We start from the raw sequence: 25,513 nt of genomic DNA on the forward strand, positions 1-25,513 counted from the left end.
GAATGCCTCCTCAACTCTTCAGCATAGTTGTACTTGACCACAGTTCTTGAACTTGATGCTCACATAGTCTGAGAGGGCTGGTTTTTTCTCTTTCTGAGTGTTTAGTTAATTTTTAGAGTGTGCTCGAGCCCATGTGCCTTGGAGGGGCAGAAAATGGGGCGGTAGGGAGCCCCATGTAGGGCTCACACTCATGAACCATGTGAGATCCTGGCCCCTAAGCTGAAATCAGATGCTTAACCAGCTGAGCTACCAGGTGCCCCAGGGCTGTTGATTTTGAGATTGCATAATTAATCAGAATATCAATTCTTCTCATCTACCTCTAGACCCTTTTTGCTGTCTAAAAAAGAATTCTTTACACAAGGAATAGCCAGTGATGTTACAGAATCTAGTCTCAGGAATATGTTTATCTTATAAATTTATAACCTATGACCTTATATTTCCTATAAATTATGGGAAAATTCTTCCCTCCTCTTTGAACAAGTTCCATTTTTGGACAGAGATCTCATACTTGTCCTCAGTTACCATATGTGTTCTATCCTGGTATTAGTTTCTATGTTGTAAATATGGACTAGATAAATGTAATCTGATAAATAGGGTCAGGGAAGACCTGTCAGCACACTTCTCAATTATATCTTATTTACACTTTATTTGTTAAAGATGGTTTGATTTACTTATTTTCCTAGGATTAGAATAATTTTCCTTAAGTTCCACAAGTATAATTGCATTTAGGCAAGGTCTTGAAACTAGGCCACACTCTCAGTCTAAACTCTCTCAACTATAATCTCAAAATTTAGGGTCCTGATTTTAAAAAATGATTATCATTCAAAATAGACCTGCAAGCAGACCCATAGTAAGCAGTGAGTAACTTTTCTGTGTCTTTCTGCCTCACGGACTGGCCAATAACAGAGTTTTTAGTCATAAGAAAAAAATAGAAAATCTGATATTAATCTGATTCGCAGCATTTGGTGCAATTTGTCTCGAGGAAAAAAAATTGGAAATCTGCACATCCTGGCACAGATAAACTCTCAAGGCTCACTTGCCAACATCATTCACATGGAAAAAAGCTTTAGGAAAGCAAAAGGGCTATTATCCCCATTCTCCCCCACCCTCACTTGGATTGAAGCCCCCACATTCCCCATCATGAAAGTTTTCATTACAAAGTGACCCTGATGAAATGCACAGATTCTCAGTAGCTGATAGACTGTCATCAAATCCATTTGTATTTAAATAGAGCACCTTGCTTGTCCTTGAAATTGTCACCTTGTCAGTGTTGAGATCTCATTGGAAAAACCCATTGATTGCTGAGAAACCTCATATCACTTTGGTTGGGGACCAGTTGGAAAACTTGTTTGAAAACCACTGAGGTTCAAAATTTTTGTTAGGAATCACTGACAAGGCATATTAAAAGCACTAGTTCTGGGGCGCCTGGGTGGCTCAGTTGGTTGAGTGTCCGACTTCGGCTCAGGTCATGATCTCACAGCTTTTGGGTTCGAGCCCCGCGTCGGGCTCTGTGCTGACAGCTCGGAGCCTGCTTCCGATTCTGTGTCTCCTTCTCTCTCTGACCCTCCCCGGCTCACGTTGTCTCTCTCTCTCTCTCAGAAATAAATAAAACATTAGAAATTTAAAAAAATAAAATAAAATAAATAAAAGCACTAGTTCTGAGTGGCTTCAAAAGCTCCGAGCAGTTTTGGTATAATTAAAACTTAATAATAACAATTTCAAAATTCTCTGTGAACATGAGTATTTCTTCTTCAGAATTGCTCTCTAAAAGCTTATTGTCCAAACTGCAAATAGATTTATGCCGAAATATGAAAATTAGAGGAATAATTGTAAAGCCATAAGCACCAGAAATCACCTCCTTTCTCTGATTAAAAAGAACATTATTTAGCACTGCTCTTTCATTTTATTTTATTTAGAAAACTGAAGTTTAGCTGTAAGAACTACTCTAATGATTATTAGCCACTGGATTGACTAAGCAAGAAGTCTAATAAAAGTGACTTCCTAAAGTTCTTCAAAAGGAAAATACTGTGAAACATTAATTCTCTGGGCAAATGAGAGAAAGACCAGCTCAGTTAATAAAAAGTCTGAATTATAGCTTACTTTTAAGTGCAGTCTTATTATTTCAAGTACATGTAACTCAGAAAGCCTAAGAGGGGCATTGAATTGGAAACTTTGAATAGATAGGAATAATTAGCCTGTCTAAACATTTGTCAAAGCAGTATGGCCTTCTGCTTATCTACAGTGACAGTGGACTCAATAATTGGGACCCTACTAATTTGAAATTTGTTATAAAAACCGGCCTGAAGTTTATCTCTGTTTAGCCAACACACTCATTGTACAGAACTATTAGTATAATGAGATTGTATGAGAAGGCTTAAAATTGTTAAAAGAATACACTTAAGAGCTACTCTTTCAGAAGTACCTATTTATAGGAAAACAAACGATGTACTCATTACCAATAACATATTGTTGAAATTACCCCCAGCCCAGTTGGAATGAGGGAAGAACTTTGTTAGACCATGTGGAAAACAGTTATCATAGCTGACTAGCAGTATACATGTCTTTTATAAGATTTTACAGCTTAATCAGGTTAGGCTTTTCCTCGGAGTCTGTGCAAGGCCACATATGTATGTGAATAGCATTGAGAAAACCTGAGATCAACATGTCAGTTGATGAATTTCTTTTGTTTCAAAGTGAAAGCCTTGCAGAGAGCCCATCCTATTCCTACCTATGCACAGTGATGAGAGCAAAACCAACCTCAGATAATCTGCCCTCCTTATCACGCTGCTCAAGTTCAAGTTGTGCACATAGTGAGTGGGGGCAGAAAAAGAGCAAGAGTGGACAAGCAAAAAGCTTTGATGCACTTGGTTAATAAGATTCAAAATCCCATGTTTGGTCTAGAAGATTATAGGTATTTTGATTCATATATCAAACAGAACAATTCTAATTCCACCTATGGCAGTGAAGCTAACAGAACATTCTCAAGAAATATTTCATTTTCTCTAAGACAACATAATGATAAAAAAGGTAAGCTTCATGTAGAGGGGCTTAATACTTTGATAAAACCAAGATCATGCAGTGAATTAAATGAAAGTCTGGAAATAAAAAATGAAACTGGCATTTTTATTAAGGTAGGATGTATCAAAACAAATGAAAAAAAAATTGCTACCAGGATGGAAAGACAGAGATGAATTTTGTGTGGTGTTTTATTATGTGAATACGTGTTGAAGGTTCTTTGTCTTTGTCTAGGCAGTGCAGTTCAAGTTCTCAAAGAATGGAATATGACAGGAAAAAAGAAGGTAAGATTAATACTGATTGTAAATTAATCACATCTCCAATCAAAACCTCCATGGTTGTTACCATTTAAACAAGGTTACCAGTTTTATGCTTCTTTCAAATATGTTGGTATTTAGACTGAGAAAGCGTGCACATTCAAGACTCTCTTCAATTACCAGCCACCCTCACTACTAATGCCCTTGTTTTCTGTTGGAGTGTTTTTAACCACCAGGTGTGCTTTAGAAGTCCCAGAGTTTTTCTTTTTAAGTATTAAGAGGAGCCCAGCCAGAGAATTCAAAGGATTCGAGAAGTTAACTTGCCTGAACATATTCTGTAGCACAAAGGAAAAAATTAAGGAGTGTTTTAAAGATACTTGAAAAGCTCTAAATATATTTTCACATGTTTTTCCAACTGAAAGAATCTGTCCAAGGCTGCCCTGAAATATTTTTTTTTTTTTTTTTTTGCTGAGTTCTAAACTAGATCCTTAACAAAAGAACAAGAAAAGAAAATACCTTAAAGCCATAGTAAGTAAGGGACCAATTTTTTTCCTTCTCAATAACCTTGGCAAACTGCTTTTTGAGAACAGAGGGAAGGAGATTTTACTCTGCCCTCTTTAAATTATTTTCCTTTCTTGGTTAGTCGCAGAGGGTTTGACTTCTGGGCACATGGCGCTCTGTGTCCAGCACATGCCTGCCTAGTCTTGTGGCCACGTATAGAGCTCACTAGCTCCTGCAAGGCACACCAGTCTTGTTCTTGGCCTGCAACCTGATGTAGGACTTTCACAAAAAGTCTGATTCTCTTTTCAAAGGAACTGCTCTACCCATACCCACAATTTCCCAGCCAGGCCTTGTATTTTGGGTATCCCACAATATAATACTCTAGTCTGCCCTTCCCCACGAGGGAAGATCACAGGCCTGCAGAACAAGTTTTAAGCAGACAAAAGGCAGCATTACTTCCATAAATCCTGAGATGAATGGAATTACTGAAATTACCCCTTGTCCTCCATTCTGTTTCTAGTTTATGTAGAATAGTAAGAATTAGGAGATTTTTTTTTTTTACTTAACATGTCACCCTCTTTGACAATCTCTGCTTATCTCTACTCCTCACTTCCCTGACTTCTGTGTGAGATGAAGATGGTTTGCAAGTGATTGAAAGGCAATATTTACATGTCCGTGGAAAAATCTCAAGATGTGTGGTTTGGGTAGCAAATTTCTCTGATGTGATAAAAGGAGCAGAGGAGCAGCCACAGACCCAACTCCCTGAGCCTTCATCTTAGAAGTTCAGCGGGAAATCAGTCTCCCCAGCCCAGCATACCCGTAGCTTGCGTGGGAATATGTGCCCCAGGCCCTTTGCTTCACCAGGGGATGGCTTCTCTCAGCCAAAAGAGCACTACCCAGGGTGGGGGTTGCGCGGTTTGTGGTTTCAAAGGGAAGGAAAGGGAATGAGGAGGAGAATTAAGAGGAAACAGTTTCCTTTTATTTTTTCTTTTCAAATGTGTTGTAGAACAAAGCCAGGCTGATGTTCAGCAGGTACTAACTGCTAACTGCTGCAGCAGGTGGCACGGGGTCTGCTCTTATGGGTCAGGCATCTGTTCTGCTTGGCTGAGGCATGCGCCATCCCGAATGTTAAAGACACTGAGTACCCCAAAGGTACAAAACCAAAGTCAAGTAAAGCGTGCAACATAATTGGGAACATCGTCTTAATTTCTAGATATTATTATGTATCGTCCATTAGGGAGGGCATCTTAGGAGAGGTACATTAAAACCTTGCCATATTGTGATAATTGGGGTCCAAAAAACACTTTAATGGTCTAAAATGCAGGGTTATGTTATTTCAAAGTAAATAAAGTGAAACCATGTAACGCTGTTTGCCTCACAGCTGAGAAGTCGTCCATTATTTGAGCTCCACAGTCCAAATCCAGGTGGATCCAGATTGGTTTGGCATGACTGTATAGCAATTGTCTGCCCCAGCTAAAATACTCGTGGGGATGGTTCTGTGTGCATGGCTGTCTTGTACTCCATAGACAGTGGCAGCCATCCCAGGAATCTCCTAATTGATTGGTGTCTATCTCATAGACCCAACCTGGACTTTGGGGACCTACCTTCTACTTCGTCATTTTGCAAGGACTTGCCTGCCTTTTTTCCTACTGATTCTCCTCAACCTCCTGTCCTCCCTAGAGGATCAGAACCCTAGAGTCCCGCTTGCCTCCCTCCACCTCATCACCAATTTAAGAAATGTGAGCATTTCTCTAGTGACACAATACCTGAATTCAAGTCTTTGAAAGCAGATCACACAAGATTTTACTATATTACTATTCATATATGTAGGGCTTCAATTTGCTCCAATAATTTTCAGGTTTTAGGCCATTCCCTGCTATTTTTTCCTTTTAAGGGAACTTTTATTTGCTCATTATGTTTATGAGGTAAAAGTTTACACAACTTACTGTGAGAAAGAAGATCCATTAATGTAGGCAGTTAATAAAGATGTAGGTTGATGTCTCAGGTTCACTTTGTATCTCAAGGGTCTGAGCTGAATAATATTATCTTCTCATTTGTTTCTCATTCTAGAACAATAAAAGAAAAAGAAGCAAGTCCAAGCAGCATCAAGGCAACAAAGATGCTAAAGACAAGGCAGAGAGGCCCGAAGCAGGGCCCCTGCAGGCACCACCGCCCCAGATACAAAATGGCCATATGAATGGCTGCGAGAAGGACAACTCATCCACTGATTCTGCCAGTGAAAAACCAGTCCTTATCCCTCGTGAGAAAAAGATCTCGATACTCGAGGAACCTTCAAAGGCCCTTCGTGGGGTCACAGGTCAGTAATTCCCGTACAGAGTTGCTTAGGAGGTCCAGAAGAGAAGAATGCAGAGGGAACCCACTGAGTTGATTGTTTGTACTGTTGATATTGTTGGAAGAGAAGGGTTGTTCTGCCTCATACAGGCTTCAGACATCTTCCCCCAGGAAGAGGGTGGGGAGGATGCTTCAGGGCCAAAGAATAAAGCTCAGCCTAGCCCACGCTAAGTCAGAGTACTCTTTTTTTTCCAAAGAATGTAGTTCTAATCTGTATTAGGATCATCGGGAAAACAGAAATTCCAGTTAAAAGAAATTGTCTTTCAAGACACCTTTGCCTGGGATACGGGAGAAATAATTGATGGCAAGAGCAAATGTTATTAAAAGGCAGATCATATTATTTTAACTCCTGGTATTTTATATTTTGTGACATAATGTAGCCTTCCAGGGTGTTAGAATCTGGAATGTTAATTATTTGTGCTCTAGCTGTATCTTAATCTACCAAAGCCTACTTTTTAATCAAGTGTATGACCTTTGGTGCATCATTTCATTTCTAGTGTCCCATTTCCTTTCTGTAAAGTAAGGAAAATATACTAGAATGTACTAGATCAGTGGCCCTCAATACTGTTTAACTGAATGTTCCATTTTTATAACAAGTCCTAAAATAAAATTCATAGATAATATAATCTATCTAGAAACAAGATTTCAATAAAGTAAAAAATACAAAAAATAAGGAACTAAAGCATAGAAAACCTGATAAAATGGTCAGATATACACACCCACTTATAATGAATCACTTTGCACTTAAAAGAGAACGGTAGTTAATGAGATAGTATAGACAATTTTTTTTTATATTTCACCTGTGATGTAAGAGCTGAATGAGCATGTTTGTATATAGACATAGCACTGCTAGGAAAGCAGCTACTACAAATGCAGGCTGATGCAGGAGTGCGTATTGTTAAGACAGACACCGTGACTGCAGATGTTGTTGGCCATGTGATTCTCCCAAATCGTGCAAAACTTTTGATCAGTTCCGAACACCGTAAAGTATAATCTTGTCTTAATTTACCCAGCATTAAATCCCAGAAATCCAAGTAAGTCCTAGAAATCTATAGGAAAATTGTATAAAAAATACCTTATGTTTATATGTAAAGCATCCAGCGGGACATGAGAAAGCTTGGAACACAGAACGATTCTTTGTTGTGCAGGATTCCTGTGATTGTGAGTCACCTATAGGTGTAGGCCCCTCCCCCACACACAGATTTTTAAAATGTTCCATGAGTGTTTCAAAATGCCTTTGAAGCGGTGGTAGATCCGCCAGCGAGGACTATGACACCAGATAATTCCTGAAGTCCTTCTTCTACTTATAAAATCCTGCTTTTATTGACTCAGTGACTCTTTAAATTCCTCTTACATACAAAGCACTATGCTGTTATGCCGCAGCAAATTCAGAGCAGGGTATGGTATGGGTGAGGCCCTGAGGGAATTGCATCCTGTTCTTTACTCTCAAGAAAGCTGAGTTTACAGTTTAGGGAAGAGAGGTGCGACATCCACCTGAGTGATCCATGGAGGTTTCATGGGAGTAGTGGTTACTGAAGGACCCATAGATTTGATTAGGGGCTGGGGATTTGGAGGGTTGAAAATAAGAAGAGAGAACTTGACTCCACACCCTCATATGTCTTCAGTGTCTGAGTAAGACGGGCCCTGCCTAGGAAGAATTCAGTCCAGCAGAAGAAGATGCAAACAGAACATCTCCTGGCGACATGTCCCAAATCAGGGCTCCAGTGAGGAAGCAATAAATTAAATAATTGACGTGCTGCACAGCACCTAGTAAGTTTCCCGCTTGCTCACAAAGCACTGATTTTCTTCCAAAAACACATTCCCTACGAACTCCCTTGATACTGCAATAATTCAGATCATCCTTACTACACAATGCTTCCTTAAAACCAACCCAACAAACAGCAAAAATAGCCTATTTCCATTTAGAATCTAAATTTTCTAGGAATTTTTTAATTCCATTTTTACTATGCCTACAGTTTTGAGAGTGTTTTGATTTATAGTAAGGGCAGGGGAAAAAAATTAAGTAATCAAGTGGCACATTCCCAACTTTGCTTGTTATTGCTTTCACACGAATTACTTTCAAAATCTAATTACTCAAGTTGCTGTTTTGATATCAATCACAGACTAAAAGCCTAGCACATATATTTGTTCATTTACTTATAATTTATACCTTCTTTCTGAAACAATTTCAGAAACTCTATCAAGTATATGACATTAGAGCAAATTCAATATTGAAGCGCTTCACTTCACAGTGGATAGCCGCCTTGAAAGTTAAGTACCCATAGAGGAGTTCTCCGTACAAGGGGGCTTTTGTAAACTCTAACATGAAACTTTGTGTGAAGAATCCTTTATTGCACAGAGAGCCATCCCAATATCCTTTCAGTTTTTTAAGTTTGGCATGAAGGCATTGAAGTATGTCAGTATTATTTGTTAATGTTACTGGTTCACTTCACGTAAATTTCCTGTGAAGGACAAAATGATGATAATGGAAGGTTATTAGATGTTTTTGCAAAAGGAAGGGACTCCTCCTGGTTGACCGTTAACTTCATCAGCAGCTTACTCATTTTGCTCACTCATAAGTTTAAAAATGAGTTTGTAACCAGTTAGGTTTTCCTTCCCAAAGATAATGAAAGTTTATCAGGAAGGTGGTGCCAAAACTATGAAATGGCCTTGAAATGCTCATCCAATCCATCAGAAATTCCGAGACCCCTAACAGGTATTTCACAGATGAGTGTTAGGTCTTGGACATTCTGTACCCCGTTTTGAACATAGAGCCTTGCCATTAGAAAGGATGGCAGTGATCCTTTAACCCCATTGCCTCACTTTATTGCTGAGGAAGCTGGAGCCCCTCAGGTTGAGAAGCTGAGACGATAACACACACCCCTGGGGCACCTCTTTTTAGTTTGCAAAAAAGCCTGACTCAAATCCGTGTAATTTAATGCATGCATTGGAGAGTGTCTCCTGAAACTGTGGGCTCTGTAACTCCTAAAAGATATATAATTGAAAAATTAGGGAAAGGTAATCCTAACAAAGCCATATAATGATATTCCGTACTTGAGTGGGTTCAAAGTATGAGTGTAAAAGAAATCTCCAGTGTGCTTGCAGTGGAGCATTTATCAATCTTTCCAATAATGAAACTGGCTCAAGAAAGCTTGCCCTGAATGCCCAGATGGGCAGCGGGCTGTGAACACGTGGAATGCGTGTTTTATCTTTTTATAACACCTTGACATTCAAGATTTCTCTCTTCTAAAAACTTTAAACAGAATCATTTTTCTGGTGGGGGAGAAGTCAGCTTTAAGACATATGCAGGTGGTTCAGGGGTGTTAGTGTGACTTCCTACATGAAAAATAACCACCAAGCGCATCATCATTGCAAGCTGTAAATATAGCACTGTCGAGTGGGACAATGCTGCCTGTCAGCATGCAGCTTAGAAGTTTGGGAGTTTGATTTAAACTTAGTACAAAATTACTTCTTTAAGCCTTGGAGTAGTTTTTTTTTTTTTTCCTGTATTTCGGAATTTTTAATAACAGCTCAAATTAGATCTTTTACATAATCCAATCAAGATCATTCTTTGTCCAAGTACAAAGTCAGACAAGGAGTAGATTAAGATTTATTTTTACCAAAAGTAATGCCAAGGATCATTTTTATTCCTAAGGCCCATCTAAATGTCTAAAGCACATTATGACTTTGGGGTTCAATTTTCCTAAATATTCTTCCAGCTCTACTTTGCTTAAGGCGCGGATTACTGAAATATTTAGGTGGTTATCATCGGATAGGCCAAAATAGGAATTCAGATTTCTGTGTTGTCTTTCTCCCACTGAACACAATTCCCACTGAATAGGAAAGGAGCTGGATTATGGGCCACCAACTGGCTCCATTGAGATAAACTTTGGGGCGGGGCTTTTCCTGGCTTCAGCTCTGCTCTCCCCGGCCAGCAGGCTTCCTTTATGTCCCCTGGTCTTGTGAAGCGTCCTGGGAAGCCAGCTCTTGTGTTATTTGTTACCTGTCTCAAACAGAAGGCTCCATGCTGTGTTCACTGACCTGCACAAACCGGACTTCACAATCTGCTCTGTATCACAGATCGGGAGCAGCCCAGTCATTTTGCCTTGACAATACACATTGTCTGTTTGGGCACGGCGCTGGCACAGAGCTGCTTTCTTATTCTCAAAGGGAGTGGAACCAAACATGAGAGAAAGGGTCCTGTTATTTTAGAATGTTTGCTGCTTGTCCCTCATTTGTGCGTCTTGTTAAACCCACCCACCCACGCGCGCGCGCACACACACACACACACACACACACACACACACACACCTCACCAGACTGTTTCACAATATTTTTAGGGTGTGAGGTTTCCTATAGGATTTCCAAAGATTTTTTTTTTAATGCTGCTGTCGGTCCTAGCCTCAAGATTATCTCCCCTGCTTCTCTAAGCCCTATATTGGACCAGAGGATTAGAAAAGATCAACAAGATGAAAGCAGCTTGCCTAGAACTTTAATAGTAAAGTCAAATGTGTATATTCCAGGATTTTAGCAGTGGCAGCCCTCAAATGGAAGCAATATAATATTGTAGCTAAGAACCAGGCTTTAGCGTTAGAAGTGTTTGGATTCAAGTCTTGGCCTCATCGCTTCCTAGATGTCTGACCCTGGACAAGTTAACTACTCTGTGTCTCCGTGTCCTCACCTGAGAAATAGAAAATATGACTCCACTTTACAAGATGTGGTATGCGGTGAGTGAGGTGCCTAAAGTGATTAGCATAGCATCTGGCACAGATTCAACCCCCAGATCATTTATGTGTCTCGTAAACATTTTTAAGCATCCTGACATGTGCCAGGAATTCTAGGGGAAGCAAACAAGACAGCAAGATTTCTGCCCTCATGGAGTTTGCATACATTTTGGAAGTTGAGGAGAAGAGATGCATAAGAAATCAGAATACAACTAAGTTACCATGAGAATTCTAGATGATAGTAAATGTTGTAAAGGCAGTGAGTAGGAGAGAGACCAAGGCAAAGGTCAAGGGTGTGTGCAGCCACCTGAGATAAGGCCATCATGTCCCAGGAGTGACTGAAGAGGAGACATTGCAGCTGAGACCCAGATGCCTCAAAGCAGATTGTCTCACACCAGGTTACAGTTGTCTGAGCAGCCAATGTTTTATTTAAACCTTAATTAAGGACTTTAGTTGAAACCCTTGCAGAGCCATAAGCATAGGTCTTTTACTCTCTTTTTAAATTAAATATCCAATACTGTCTTAATCTATATAGCTGTTATTTAGTGCTGTTCTATGAACATGCATTTTGAAAGTTTACATTTTGAAGCACACTGATTGACATTCTCACTCCTCCTTGATTATTACTTTAGTGTCTAAATACTTGGTGTTAGCTCCTGTTCGTGGTTGTGCGTTGTGCAGTCTCAGCCTCAGTGTCCAGCAGCACCGTGTCAGAACTGTTTGGGAAACATTAGCAGAGGGAGGCCTTCGACTGCATTTTCCATGACTGAGGCCCAGGTGTGATAGAGCAGAAAGAGAGACAGACCCAGGATGTAGTGACAGGAGGGCACAGGAAATACAAAACCCCTCGGGTATTTTTCTGTCACCTGGATAGAGTGAAATCCAGAGCCCTCTCCCTTCTCCTTCTTATTTGAAAACTACTTTTGCTGCAACCCTGCAGCAAAAACACAAAACTGCTCATCTCTGAAGAGCTGATATCTTCATATCTTCCCGCTCATACCTCGTTATGGTGATTTGGTAACAAACAGACTTAATTAAATGAAAGGCACTCCTTGCAAAGAACAAAAGGCTTTCCCCAAAAAAATTTTTTTTAAATTTTTGAGTAAAGATCTAAATGGTTCTATCAAAATATAATGAGATTTGACCCTGTTTTGCAGTGAAATAAGTCAGTGAAGCAAACTAAGGGAACTTGTCCATCTTGTGTCATTGACAGCTTAAGTCACTGACTTTCTTATCTATTATATTTTAATATAAATAAACTTGTAAAGGTATTAGTGACATATGAGACCTTGAAAGGTAATGTAAATAAAACTAAAAGGTCTGCTTCCAATCTGAAAGTTACCAGCTTTATGCCCACCGAACTGATCAAGTTTCATAGGACTTGAAATAATAAAGTCTATCTGTCTTTGATAAAAAACTTATGAAGAGGCAGAACTGACAGGCATTATGTCTTTAAAATAAGCCTGTCTGTTTGGGTCTCTGTTTCAAAGTTGTTGGTTCCTCTGACTCTCTGTTAATCACCTGCCGTGCAGTGACGGGAAAATGATGGACCATGCAAATCCAGGTGCACTGTCACTGTAATATAAAGAGAGTTTTCTTGGGGCTTCATCACTAGACCATTATTCTGTGACATCTAAAAGACTTATCTTTACTCACCGTCTTCATCTCTTCACCTCTGTCTCTCACTTATCATCTTCCTCAGTATGGTTTACAGCCCCATCACTCCAAAAAAAATTGCTCCCACGAAGTTTATCCATGGCCTCCGTGGATTAAATTTTATCTTTATCTTTTTCTGCCTGTAACATTCAGCGCTATTGATCACATTGTCCTTAATAACTCTGCTTTTTCTTTTAGTTCCTCTGACGTGACACTGTCCTGATTTCCCCTCCATCTTCATTGCTCCCTTTTTCCTTTGAGGGTCATTCTTCTCTGTGTGGCTGTTAAGTGGTGCAGCTTGTCAATACTTCGTTGGTTCCCAGTCCTTTCTCCTATAAAACCAAGTACTGTCTTCTTAGATCATTTCAACCATGCCCGGGTTTTAATTACGTAAGCTGGCTCACAAATTCCTCTTCCCAGGCTAGGCTGCTCTCTGTGTTCCAGACTCTTACTGAACACTTTCACTTCAATAGTTCAAAGCACTTCAACAATGTGCTTAAAGCAAACTCATGATCTCCCTTCCAGTCTGAGCTTTCTTCTAGTGTTCCTGATCTTAGTGAACTACCTATCTGATGTGCAAGCCAGGAATCTAAGCGTCAGCTCCGGCATCTTCCCTTCTCACCCCCTACATCCAATTCATCAACAAGTCCTGTTGATTTTCTTTCCCAAACATTCCTAGAACCCATCCGTTTCTCACAGTTTCTACCCGTGTGTGCTCCCCCACCAAAGCCATCATCTTCTCTTGCCTGTGTTGCTGTACGAGTCCACTGATAATCTCCTAGTTTTTAGATGGTTCCCTTCTACGTCATTCTATATCCTGAAGTCTTTTCAAAACAGAAATATGAACTCTTAAGGTAAAAACCAGTCTTACCATGGCCTACAGGCCCAGTGTGGTCTGGCCCCTGTGTGACGCCCCAGGCTTGCTGGATGGTGTGTTCCTTCTTGCTGTCTCTACTCCTGCTCCGCTCTCAGTCCCTCATATAGACTGTGCGTGTGCAGTCAGGTTCCAGTCCAGAGACAGAATAGGAGGAATGTAATATAGGGAATTACTAACTAAAACACTAAGAACACTAGAAGGTGGTTAAGTACGCTGATGTTCTGCGAGCTGGCTAAAGAGAGTCGTCTGCAGGGGCCAGCTCCTGTTTCACAAAGTAAGGCAAAGAAGGGTGGTTTTGAGCCAAGAAAAAAAATAACTTGATAACAGGCACACAGGGCTTCCACCTGTCTCAAATGCTGTCTCTGCTTGGAGTGCACTTTCCTGCCCCTACCTGATGAGTTCATGGGATCAGTTGATATCTCTTGGGGAATTACTCCTTGCTGTCCCTACGTCAAATATACCAATTGCAGATTGCAGAATACTATGTTCTTTTCTTTCATGATGCCTACTACAGTTGTAATTCTACATTTGTGTGCTGGTTTGATTTATATGTCTTCCTAATACACTGCAAGCTCTGGAAAGACTGGGGCAACATCTGTCTTTGATCACCATTCTAGTTCTGGTGCCTGAAACAGACACTGGACACAATAGGCACTCAGACAAACAAGCCTTTCTCATGGTCTTCACTGAATTATTAGTGACAGAACGTGTAAAGGAAGTCCAGGTTAAATTTAGTAATGTGGCTATGGTGCTTTTTAAAGATAATTATGGATTTTGTATTTCTGGTCTTAAAAAATGCAGTAAGGTTTAAGGAAAAAAAAGCAACCACCGTTAAATTTCATTTCAGAATTTCTTAACCGTACAGATATATAGGGTTTTTTAATCAAATATCACATTATATAGTACATGAACTTTTGTATTCTTTTTACTTAACATGACATTACAGACATTACCTCATATCATTGTATATCCTTTAGAGACATGATTTTAATGGCTACATTGTGTTCTTATGAATTTAACATATTTCTTTTTAATTCCCAAACTATTGTCCCTGTGGGTTGCTTCCATTTGTTTACTATTGTAGGTAATGCCATAGTGAATATTTCTTACATGTAAATCTTTGTAAACAACTATGATTATTTAATTGGCATATTTTCTTAGAAGTAGAATTATTGTGTTCAAAGAGTATGAATATTTTGTAATTCTTAATATATTGCTGTCCACAAAGATTGTACTAATCTCATTGTTTTTCTTTGTAAAATTGATAATAGGGCAATGGAACATTTTAACATGTTTAATTTTTATTTGCATTTCTCTTTGTGAATATTAAAAACACTAAGATTATGATCAAAGAACTATTATTATCAGGTATCATAAAACACTAACATTGTCACTTAATTACTTTTAAGTGAGTATAACATGCTTTAAGCAACACAGACATTAGAAATTTTAGGCCTAATTTTATAATAACTAAATTATACTATGTTTCTTGATCTATTTTTTTCTAAGTAGTACTACTTTACAGTACTGTGTTCATCATCATCAGACAATGTGTTTTACTGTGCATAGGAAATTGTGCTTTATTGTGTATTAGGAGGCTCTTAATTCAGTGAGTTAAAATAATTTTTTTAGACCTACTCTTATTGTTATACATTTCTTAAACTTAGATCTGAAGTCTATATGTACTTCCTTCAGCCTACTTATAAGTACATAAAACGTTCACTGGAAAGTGAAATCTAACAAGAAAGAAGAGTTTTCAGAAACTTCCAAGTCTGAGCACATACATGTCTATACATAGATTATGAAAATCTTTGAATCCAAGTCTTAGATTTCTCCCAAGAGGAAGATTTGTTTTCTTTGTTGCTGTTTGCAAAAAACAACCAACTACAGTTTATGTTGTGTTGTGTAAAATAAATCTGCACAAGAAGCAATCAAATGTGACCTATAATGAAGAGAAAGATTAGTCATTAGAAGCAGAACAATATTGCTCATGAATGAAGAAGCAAAATCTTCACTAAAATATTAGTGAATTGAAATAAGCAATATATAATAAAGATAATACACTGTGACCAAGTGTGCTTTTTCCCAGGAATGCAACATTGGCTTAACATTTAAAAACCAATTACTGTAATTTTCTATATTAACAAAAGAGAAAAGCAATATGGTCATCTCAATTAGTGAAACAAAATAAAATCACTTGAAAGAATAATAAAAGCTCCCAAAACACTATAGGGTGCCTGGGTGGCTCAGTCAGTCTGACTTCAGCTCAAGTCATGATCTCACGGTTTGTGGGTTCGAGCCCCAAGTCTAGCTCAGAGCCTGGAGCCTTCTTCAGATTCTGTATTTCCCTCTCTCTCTGACCCTTCTCTGCTCACGCTGTCTCTCTCTCTCTCTCTCAGAAATAAGTAAAACATTAAAAAAAATTTAACTCCCAAAAAAGTAGGAATATAAGAGAATTTCCCAATAAGTACATGAAAAATCTGCTCTACAGTTAATATCATATTTAATAGTAAAATGTTGAATGCAGTTTCCCTAAGATTAGAACAATGCAAGGACTGCAATTCTGCATAGCACTAGGGTTTCTAACCTTTGGAAAGAAAGAAGTTAAACTGCATTAAGGATGTCATTATTGCCCATAAAGAAAGTTTTAAGAAATCTACAAAAAAAAAAAACTAATGAAGAAATTAACAAAGTTTCTAGGTATAAAGTTCAATATATAAAAATCTGTTGTATTTTTGCATTCTAGCAGCCAACAATTGGGAAATGAAATTTTTAAAAATACTATATACAATAACCTAAGACATCTAAAATACCTAGGAATAAATTTAACTAAATTAGATGCTCAAGACCCCAAAAACTGTAAAACAATGCTGAGACAAGTTAAAGAAAAGCTAAATAAATGGCATGATGTATCATGTTAAAAGATCAAAATATTCAGTATTGTTAAGATACTGATTATCTACTAATTGATTTGTAGATTCAATTCAAGCTCAATCAAAATCCCATCAGATTTTTTTATAGAAATGCAGATTGTTTTTGTAGAAATAAGCTGATTCTTTTTTTTTTAAAGTTTATTTATTTATTTTAAGAGAGAGAGAGAGAGCTCAAGCAGGGGAGGGGCAGAGAGAGAAAGAGAGAATCCCAAGCAGGCTTCACGCTGTCAGCATGGAGCCCCGATGCAGAATTTGAGCCCACAAACCATGAGATCATGACCTGAGCCAAAATCAAGAGTCAGAAGATTAACTGAGCCACCCAGGTGCCCCGAAATAAGCTGATTCTTAAATTTATCTTGAAATACAAAGGTCCTAAGATAGCCAAAACAATCTTGAAAAAGAAGAGCAAAGTTGGAGGACATACATGACCTGATATTAAGACTCGTTATATAGCTACAATAAACAGGACAGTGTGGTGTTAGGGGTAAGGATGGACAACTATATCAGTGGAATAGAATGTGGTCCAAAAATAGACTACACATATATGGTCAACTGATTTTCAGCAAAGGTGCCAACATAATTCAGTGGGGAAAGGTGAACCCAGGTTTACTATGCTGTGGTCTTAGGCTACTTTTCACATTTTCATATTAGTTGTTAAAGGCAGAGAGACTGTTTCATTTATTTCCTGTGAATAAGCCAGGGCTAGCACATAGTGGGCACTCCATATATGTCTGTTGAGTTAGATTGAATCGGAAACCACACTGATCCTCAGGAAGATATATACCATATGTGTTAGAATTTGATAAATATTTTTAATAAAGGGAAGGCTCAGATGATAGTTAAATTCAAAAATATATAAGCTTCTAAGAGTCATTCTTAAGATTAAACTAAAATGTATATGAACTAAATTGTGTATAATATTTATTGAAATCTGGGCAGATTTGATGTTTCCAGAGATAACATTTCTTTCCAAGTTGTAACTACTTGGGTTCAAGTATTTGATGAATATTAGATAAAGTCACAGCCAGTGACACATATCAAAGTAGGCTCCCTATAACTAGAAGGACCCCAGGCATGGAAAGTACCAAAGTAATGCTGATTCATTTATTCATTTTTATCAGTATTCATCACGGTACCTACTATGCACCAAGCATATAGTGATGAATAAGACATGCATCACTCTGTCACCACTTATCTCATTGTAGAAATTGCAGAGGATATTTTAAGGTTTCACTAAAATATACTCTCTTTGCCTATAATATAAATTAATAGTGATTGCAGATTTTAGACCAATAATCTCATGCTCCTTCTGATTTAGGTTAGTGCTACTGAATAGAAATATATTGTGAGCTACAGATGCAGTTTTTAAATTTCTAGCAGCCACATTAAAAGGTAAAAAGAAACAGGTGAATTAGATTGGGTAACACATTTTATGTAACTTAATATACACAAAATATTATTATTTTGACATCAATATTTTTTTAATTTTCAAAGAAATATTTTTAATTCAGCACATCTCAAGTTAGGCAAGCCACATTTCAAGTGTTCAATAACCACATATGACTAGTGGCTTATTGAACAGGGATAGGAATCAACTTTGGGTCAGCTACAAGCTGTTGAAGTTTACAAATAGATTCCAAAAAGACAAAGAACTGATGGTCCTTCTGGCCATACTGTTAGAGGGAAATCACTGTATCCAGGAAAGAACCCTCATTATTCTGTTGCTAGAAATAGCAGGATTTGTGGTTAAAATGAACCTAATTCTGTTATAGCTGAGTAACTCACCACCAGCTTTTATGTGAAAGAGCCCCAGAGCTTTACCATATTTGGAGACAGATCTGTACAGCCAATGTGCAAATACATCCAAGTCGTCTTTGAGAATTTCAGATCCTTCCAGTGTTCAGTGATTTCCACCAATAATGAAACAGCTTTTCAGGATCCTAAAAAAAACGTGCTACTCAGATTTCTCAATGAATATTTGTTGGATGAATGATGAAATGAAGCAGTAGCCCACATACCAGTTCTCTGAGACACAAACAAAATATTTTCAGCTCTAGGTCAATGAACTCATGCTCATTTGCATGCTTGCCTTCCATTTAAAATTCTTATGCATCCAACAGAATAATTTTTTCCTCTTCATTCTAAGGTCACTATTTCCATTAGGCTATAATATAAATCCCCTTATTTTCAAGAAGAAGACTAATTTACTACACTATGCACAATAAGCTATATTTTAGATTTTCAATTTATAATATTTAATCAAGGCTAAATCTTCTCTGTGATTTAGAGAGTAAGTTGGAGACAGCCTGTCCTTAATTAAAATTTTAACAAAACGTTTACAAGCTCATCAAAAAATCAAAAAATTAGAGGTAAACTCTACTCTAGTTTGCAGTAGAGTTTCTCCATGTGGGTGGTGCCACCCACCTTCACCCCAACAGAATCACCTGGCAAGTGGAATCCTGGGCCCACTGCTGAATCAAAATCCCTGGACGTGTTGTCCAGGAATTTGTATTTATAACAAGCCCTGAGGGAGAACACATGCACACTAAATCTTGACAATCACTGCCCCATACTGAAGTTCTCCTTTAGTATACTTAAAGATAAAATTGCATACAACCATTTTAATCTGTTTCATCACTGGAGGAAATGGTGTTTTCAGTATTTAACTTGTTCACTACCTTTGCTGAACATTTCATTGTGTATTGTAATTTACCTATAAAGACTACTCATCATTCAGATGCTGTGCTTTCTTGATACATAAATTATGAATGATGGGTTCAAGTAGTCAAATTTCCTCTTGTCTTAAATGGGCTAATGTCTAAAATCAAATTGACTAGGACCCAGATCATATTCTTTTCTACTTTCTGAGTACAGTCTCTATAATGTTTGTGACAAGTGTTAGGAAAAATGTTCTTTGTTCTTTGTTGTTTTGTTTTTTTCTATGAAATCATTTTAAGAGTACTTTAATTCAGTCACAGTTTTACAGATAGCTAGCTATTGAGCCAGACACAAGTACTAGGGCTTCAAAAATGAATCCAGTTTCAGTATTTGACTTCAAGGAAGTACTAGCCTCCTCAAGGCAGGGATGAAGGGCAGACACATAAGCCTTGTGTTAAAATACAATGCAGTAAGTTTTTATGAGGCACCATGAGAGTAGAGAAGTAAGGCAGGGTAAAAAGGGGCTAGGATTCATAGAGATGGCATTGTGCTCTGTTTGAATGTGAGCCACAGCCAGAAAAGTGAGGTCCTTCCTATAGGCTCATCCAGGACATAGGGAAGCTCAGAACATGGTCTCCTGGGTCCAAACTTAGACTCTTTCTACTACACTCAGCTTTCTCTAAGAACCTAGCCTTCAAAACATGCTGGTTTCCCTTTTTTTTTACACAAGAACTCTCTCTGGTTGTGAGTAAGATGTTAAGGGTGATACATTTCCTTCTCAGGCCACTAAGGTGCCATTTAATTCACTCTAGCAATAACTAAATAGAAACATACCTTTAAAAGATGCTGAAAGCAACGTGCTGCTAATTTATTGCCCCATCTATTAAAGCTCCAGAGAGAATTTGACTCCCTAGATTTTAAATATAGTTGAGATATTATGATGTTTCCCAATTTAATCCCTCCATAAATTAAGTGAAATGATTATAGTACCTGTTGTCACTTCATTCTTGTCCTATCTCTAATCACTCTTCTGCCTTCATTAATTCAGAATAAAATACTACAAGACATTAATGTAGCGCTTAAAGATAGGAGGGCTACATTTTTATAGCCTCAATATGAAATCGTACTTAAAGATGCCTACACCTTTACCGAATGGGGAAAAAAGTCTTCTCATCTCCTAATAACCTTAGTTATGAGTGGGGAAACCAAGGCTCAGAGATGTTAAGTGGCTTGGCCCATGGTCACCGTACAAGTAATTACCAGAGCCAAAACACCCACCCAGGTTTCCCAACTCCCAAGTGCAAGGCTCTATTTCGCAAATCTTCTAGAGATTCTGTTAAAACAGTTTCTTCAACTGCTTGCAATGAAGGGCATTATTGCCAACTTGTAAACAAAACCAAACTCTTGGCACCCCATCCCATCACTTTCTCATCGGTGTTTTTAGCTTATCACTTCACAGTCATTATTTGGTGTTCTCTTACAGAAGGCAACAGACCACTGCAACAGAAACTGTCCTTAGATGGGAACCCCAAACCTATACATGGAACACCAGAGGGGTCAGATGGCCTACAGTGGTCAGCTGAGCAGCCTTGTAACCCAAGCAAGCCTAAGGCAAAAACATCTCCTGTTAAGTCCAATACCCCTGCAGCTCATCTTGAAATAAAGCCAGATGAGTTGGCAAAGAAAAGAGGTAAAGTGATTTCTTTTGCACAAATGATTCAACCTATTTTACACACATACACACACACACACAGAAGTGCTAGAATGACAGAACTTTCCAAAAGATGCTGTTAGTGAAGAGAGATGCACATGAAACTACCTTTCTTTCTGTGACCCACACAGATTGAAAAGTAGATGTGATTCCTTCCATGTAAATCAAAAGTCTCGAATGTTTAAGAGAAATTACATCCCCCTTCTCTGCTCCTCTGTGGTCATTCTTCTCGTTGTAAGCATGGATAAATTTGTACCACAAATACTTTCTACCCTAATATCTTACGAAGCAAATGTTAATGCAGGAGCTCTTTTAGTAATGTGAATGCTGAATGTTTCCCTGACACACAAGTTCTTAACTTGCATTGAATGAAGATGAATCCAGAAGCTGATAATGTCTTCTTCAGATATGATCTTCCTCATATAAATTCAGTTTTGTGTTAGAACCTTCAGACAATGTAACACTGAAAGAGGGTTTTAAAAATCTGACACACTGTATTTTATTATTTTTTGAGCTTTGCTATACTTTATACATAACTGGTATTAAAAATGAAAGGGGGTAAGTCACTTCCTTTCTGATTCCCAGAACATGAAATAATATTCTCATCCAGCCTTAGTTGTATCTGATTCCCTTGGCTTTGGTTTGATATATTTTCTTACTTTTCTGGAGAGAGATTTCTTTCTTCTAAGAAACATGGCCTTGTTGGGATAAGTACAGTTCGCCTATTTGCACTGTGCTATCTGTACACCTTGGTGACGGTTTCAGGAAATCAGGCAAGATTGGCACTCCCAGAGCAGCTTTAAGTGCCGCTGCTCTAATTACAGGCCTGGCTCAGGACTGATGGGCCCGGAGCCAGCGTACCTGGCACCACTGCTCCGTCCTCTCTCTAGCTCATTTGTACCTCTCCCAATCTCCATGTCATTTTCCTCATCCAAGAGCCCTGCTGGCTTCTAACCACAGAGAGTGGTGAGAGCCAGCAGCACAAATGGTCTTTAGACATATCAGATTCTAAGAAACTGCAGTTTGTGATAGAACATAATGATCAGAGCCTCTTTCCAAAGCACAGAGGAGACACGTATGCCCAGAATGGCCCACCCGCAGAACCCACTGGTAAAATCGCAGCAGACCCAGTGGCCATGCATATCCCCCACTGTGGATTTTTAAAACCCTGGGTTATAAACATATAAACATCTTCTTAACAGAACTTGTTGTTGTTGTTGTTCTTGTTGTTTTTTCATTGAGAAACAAAAGATACATGTCTGTTAGGGGGTGGGGTGAGTTAGCTGCCTTTGTTGCTGTTGCTGTTTACCTCGCAAGTAAAAAGATAAAGTGTTCAATTTAACATTTTTTTCATGACATTACTTTTAGGCCCAAACATTGAGAAATCGGTGAAGGATTTGCAACGCTGCACTGTGTCTCTAACTAGATATCGTGTCATGATCAAGGAAGAAGTGGATAGTTCAGTGAAGAAGATCAAAGCTGCCTTTGCTGAATTACACAACTGGTAAGTAATTTGACTTAGAAACTAGAAATTTATGGCACTTGAGCTGTTCCTACAGGTAAAAGCATCCGACGAAAAGTGTTGTTTATTTAATACATAAACATCACAGAACAATTCCTCAGCTAATTTTAAGTCCTACAGGCAGAGGCATATATCATGGGAATAAAAAAGAAGGGAACGTGTTTGAATAAAAAGAAACCTGATACAGATAATTCACTGGAGTCTGAAGTTGGCCCCAAAGTATATGAATGATGTAGAACACAACCTCAACAAATGATACTTTTGACAAATCCCTGGGAGGCTAATATCATGAATGCTACTGAGAATAAATATTTTCCAGCTTTATCATTATAAAATGATAAATGTTAAGACTCTCTTAACAAAACTCAGAAACGTCTTCGGCAAGCTGAGTGAGTGATAGAATCCCATTCTTGGGTATCTTGAAGACTGGAATTAAGAAATGATACTCTTGTGGCTTTGGTCCTGCACTGCTCTGCAACTGATGCTGATGGAAGGCATTTGAGTCCTGCATGTTTGCTCCTGTCCACAACTGAAATGAAATATCTCCTGGTAAAAGTTAAGTTATTATAAATGGAAAAAGTTCTTAGTGTATCAGTCAAGACTCTCTGAGTTTCAGGTGATGGAAACCCAAGTCACACTAGTGAATGACAAAGGAGAATTTATTGGCTGATGTACATGAGAAATCCATAAGATTCCTTTAGGCGAATTTGGTTCTCAGCCCAATTAATGTTATGATAATTCATTTTCTCTCTACCTTTCTCCATTTCCTTTTCTCACTCTCCTTTCCTCTCTCAGTGTCTCCTACAGTCTCTTGGTTCTGCTTATTCTTAGGTATGATCTCTCCATGTGGTAGCAGAGATGACCCTCTAGCATTTCCAAGTTTACATAATCCTTAGTCCCTGTGATCTGGTAGAGAGCTTTGTCTCTAGTAGTTCCCACAGAAGTCCAAGGGCTAATTTGCACTAACTGGGTTGGGTCAATCTTCTGTCCCTAAACCAGTCACTGTGGCAAGAGGGACAGGGTCTTCCCACTCGCCAGGCTGTGTCCTGTGCCTATCACCGAGTTAGTGGTGGGGTGAGCCCCACCTGAATCCCATGAACTGAGAGTTGAAAAGGTGTGGTTCCCCAGAGGAAAATCAGGGTACTAAAAAAAGGAAAACATCTCCACAGTGCCCAGGCTCACATGAGTTCTCTGTATCTCACTGGCCTCCCGTGATTCTAGAATTTGATCACATCTTCTGCGTGTTTTTCCTTTCCAGGTCCTTTCTTTGACACGGATGTGCTTTTTAGCAGATTATAGTTGTGTAAAACCAAGGAGTATGCTTAACGCACTCTAAAATTCTTGAATTTTAAACCATCTGCTATGTATAAGATTCCAATGTGCATAAGATATCAGAGACTTGAAAGAAAACCATCTCCTTTGATTATCATTCAGTGAGGAATCATTTACCCTCCACCCAGTCAGGTCATTTCAACCTTAGTGAAAGTCTTCTCTATTTGACATAGCAGACGATAAACCAAGTAATTGTTCCAAGTAAACTCCAAGATTGTGTTTGAAAGTACTTAGAGAAGATAAAGATGCTGTACGAATGAAAGGTGTTATTGTGATGGTTGGTTTTTAAATTTTACAGTTGTATAACTTTTTAAATCTATCCTTAAATTACCCTAATATACATAAGCACACTCAACTTCCAGACCTGTTTTCTAGAGCCAGAGTCAGAAAACTTTATTTATAAAGGGTCAGCTAGTAAATATCTAAAGCTTTACAGCCTGCAAAGTCTCTTTGCAACTACTCAGCTCTACTATTACGGCATGGAAGCAGCCAGAGAAATGCAGAAAGGAGGTGGGCCAGATTTGGCTCATGGGGGTAGTAGTTTGCTTGTCTCTGGAGGCATTAGTTAACTATTCAGAGAAGACCATGCTGTCTTACTCTTTTGAGTGGCATTTTAGAGTAAACTCTTCCTCTGAGGCCTCTGTATGATACCTTCCATCTGAGTGACTCACGCTAATTGACAAAGTGTAGTGGTGACCTCAAATTACCTCTCTCCTCCAGCTGCTCTGAGTACATTTTTTTTTTTTAATTTCCTTAGTAAAATGAACACCACATGGGTCACGAGACATCTCGAGATTTATAACAGACTCTGAGTGTTTCACTCCTCGAGATCTGAAAGTGTGGGGGCCAGGAAAGTCAGCACCCAGGGAAGTTGTATATCTTTTCTCTGCTTGATGGGTAAGGATCACTTCTGAATGAGCTCTACCAAGCAGGACTGCTGCTTAAAGTCACCTCTTAACAAATGGCCCTCTTCCTCCAAACTGAAGATGAATAAATATAGGTTAACCATTTTTTATATGCTATTGCTAAAAAATGCATAAACAGCAGCACTTGTTTTATTATTTAAATCTTTAATAAAATGATCCCCAAAATAATTACATATATATTAACTTTAAAATAAAACAAGAGTAATTCTTTTTAATAGACCATCAACATACATTTCTACCAAATGGAAAAACTTTACCTCTGTTCCAAGTTAGCCTGCAGCCCAGCCAACATGGTGATATACTTGAATAAAGCCTCCCTCTCGTTTTCTGAGGGGGAGAACGGATGACTTTTAGGGATTATGGCACTCTTAGAAAAAATAGCACGTCACAGAATTGAGGAAGGCAGCTTACGTGTTTTAAAAAATGAAGCTTTCCTCTTGGTGGTGAAATCTTGGCCTTCAGGCATTAGAGAGACTTGTGAATGTAGTGCCATTCATTTAATACAGTAGAAACCTCAGGATTACGTTGTAAGGCATATCCAGATTTGGAAAATGTGGGACAAGTGTTATGAAGATTTCCAAAATGAGTGCTGGTTCAGGGACACATGTTAACTCATCTGGTGCACAGGCAACCTTGCACTTGGTGATCCTTCTGTCCTTACTCCAGGCCATCCGGTGCTCTCACGGAAGCATTCAATAGGCATTGCGTGTAGTTTAGAAATAAGTAGAAACTCTCAGGTAAGAAATTCTGAACAGTTGCTTTGTTGCCCAGCTTCAGGAGGTGAATCCTGCCTGATCAAATTCCCCAAAAGCCTGCCGGGATTCATGGGAATGATAATTTTGTGGGGCAAGGGGAAAGCACCTGCTTGCACATGCTCAGTACCCAATGGGCTCACATCGGAATGAAATGGACCAAATGCTTGTCCTTCCCAGTCTGGCTGTGAAGAATACTTTGTTCAGTGCAGTTACTGAAGAAAACCATTAAGTAGCTAAATTATAATATCAAAGTGGGCATTCAGCCAGGACACAGTTTAGGGCTAAATGAACATT

General features: G+C 38.6%; 1 protein-coding gene across 3 annotated transcripts in view; it reads left to right on the forward strand.

The window, feature by feature from the left end:
* SPATS2L (spermatogenesis associated serine rich 2 like) overlaps window positions 1-25,513 on the forward strand; it is a 170,121-nt gene that overhangs the window by 111,895 nt on the left and 32,713 nt on the right. For 2 of the 3 annotated variants that reach the window (XM_077747593.1, XM_077747592.1), the window contains exons 5-8: window positions 3,250-3,299; window positions 5,844-6,090; window positions 20,457-20,663; window positions 22,053-22,188. In XM_077747593.1, the coding sequence (XP_077603719.1) occupies window positions 3,250-3,299; window positions 5,844-6,090; window positions 20,457-20,663; window positions 22,053-22,188 (640 nt within the window). The remainder of the gene's footprint in view (window positions 1-3,249; window positions 3,300-5,843; window positions 6,091-20,456; window positions 20,664-22,052; window positions 22,189-25,513) is intronic. The other variant, XM_077747591.1, reaches the window with a different exon arrangement.

Source organism: Crocuta crocuta, unplaced genomic scaffold (assembly GCF_008692635.1).
Source record: "Crocuta crocuta isolate KB4526 unplaced genomic scaffold, BGI_CrCroc_1.0 scaffold159, whole genome shotgun sequence".
Classification (NCBI taxonomy): Eukaryota; Metazoa; Chordata; class Mammalia; order Carnivora; family Hyaenidae; genus Crocuta; species Crocuta crocuta.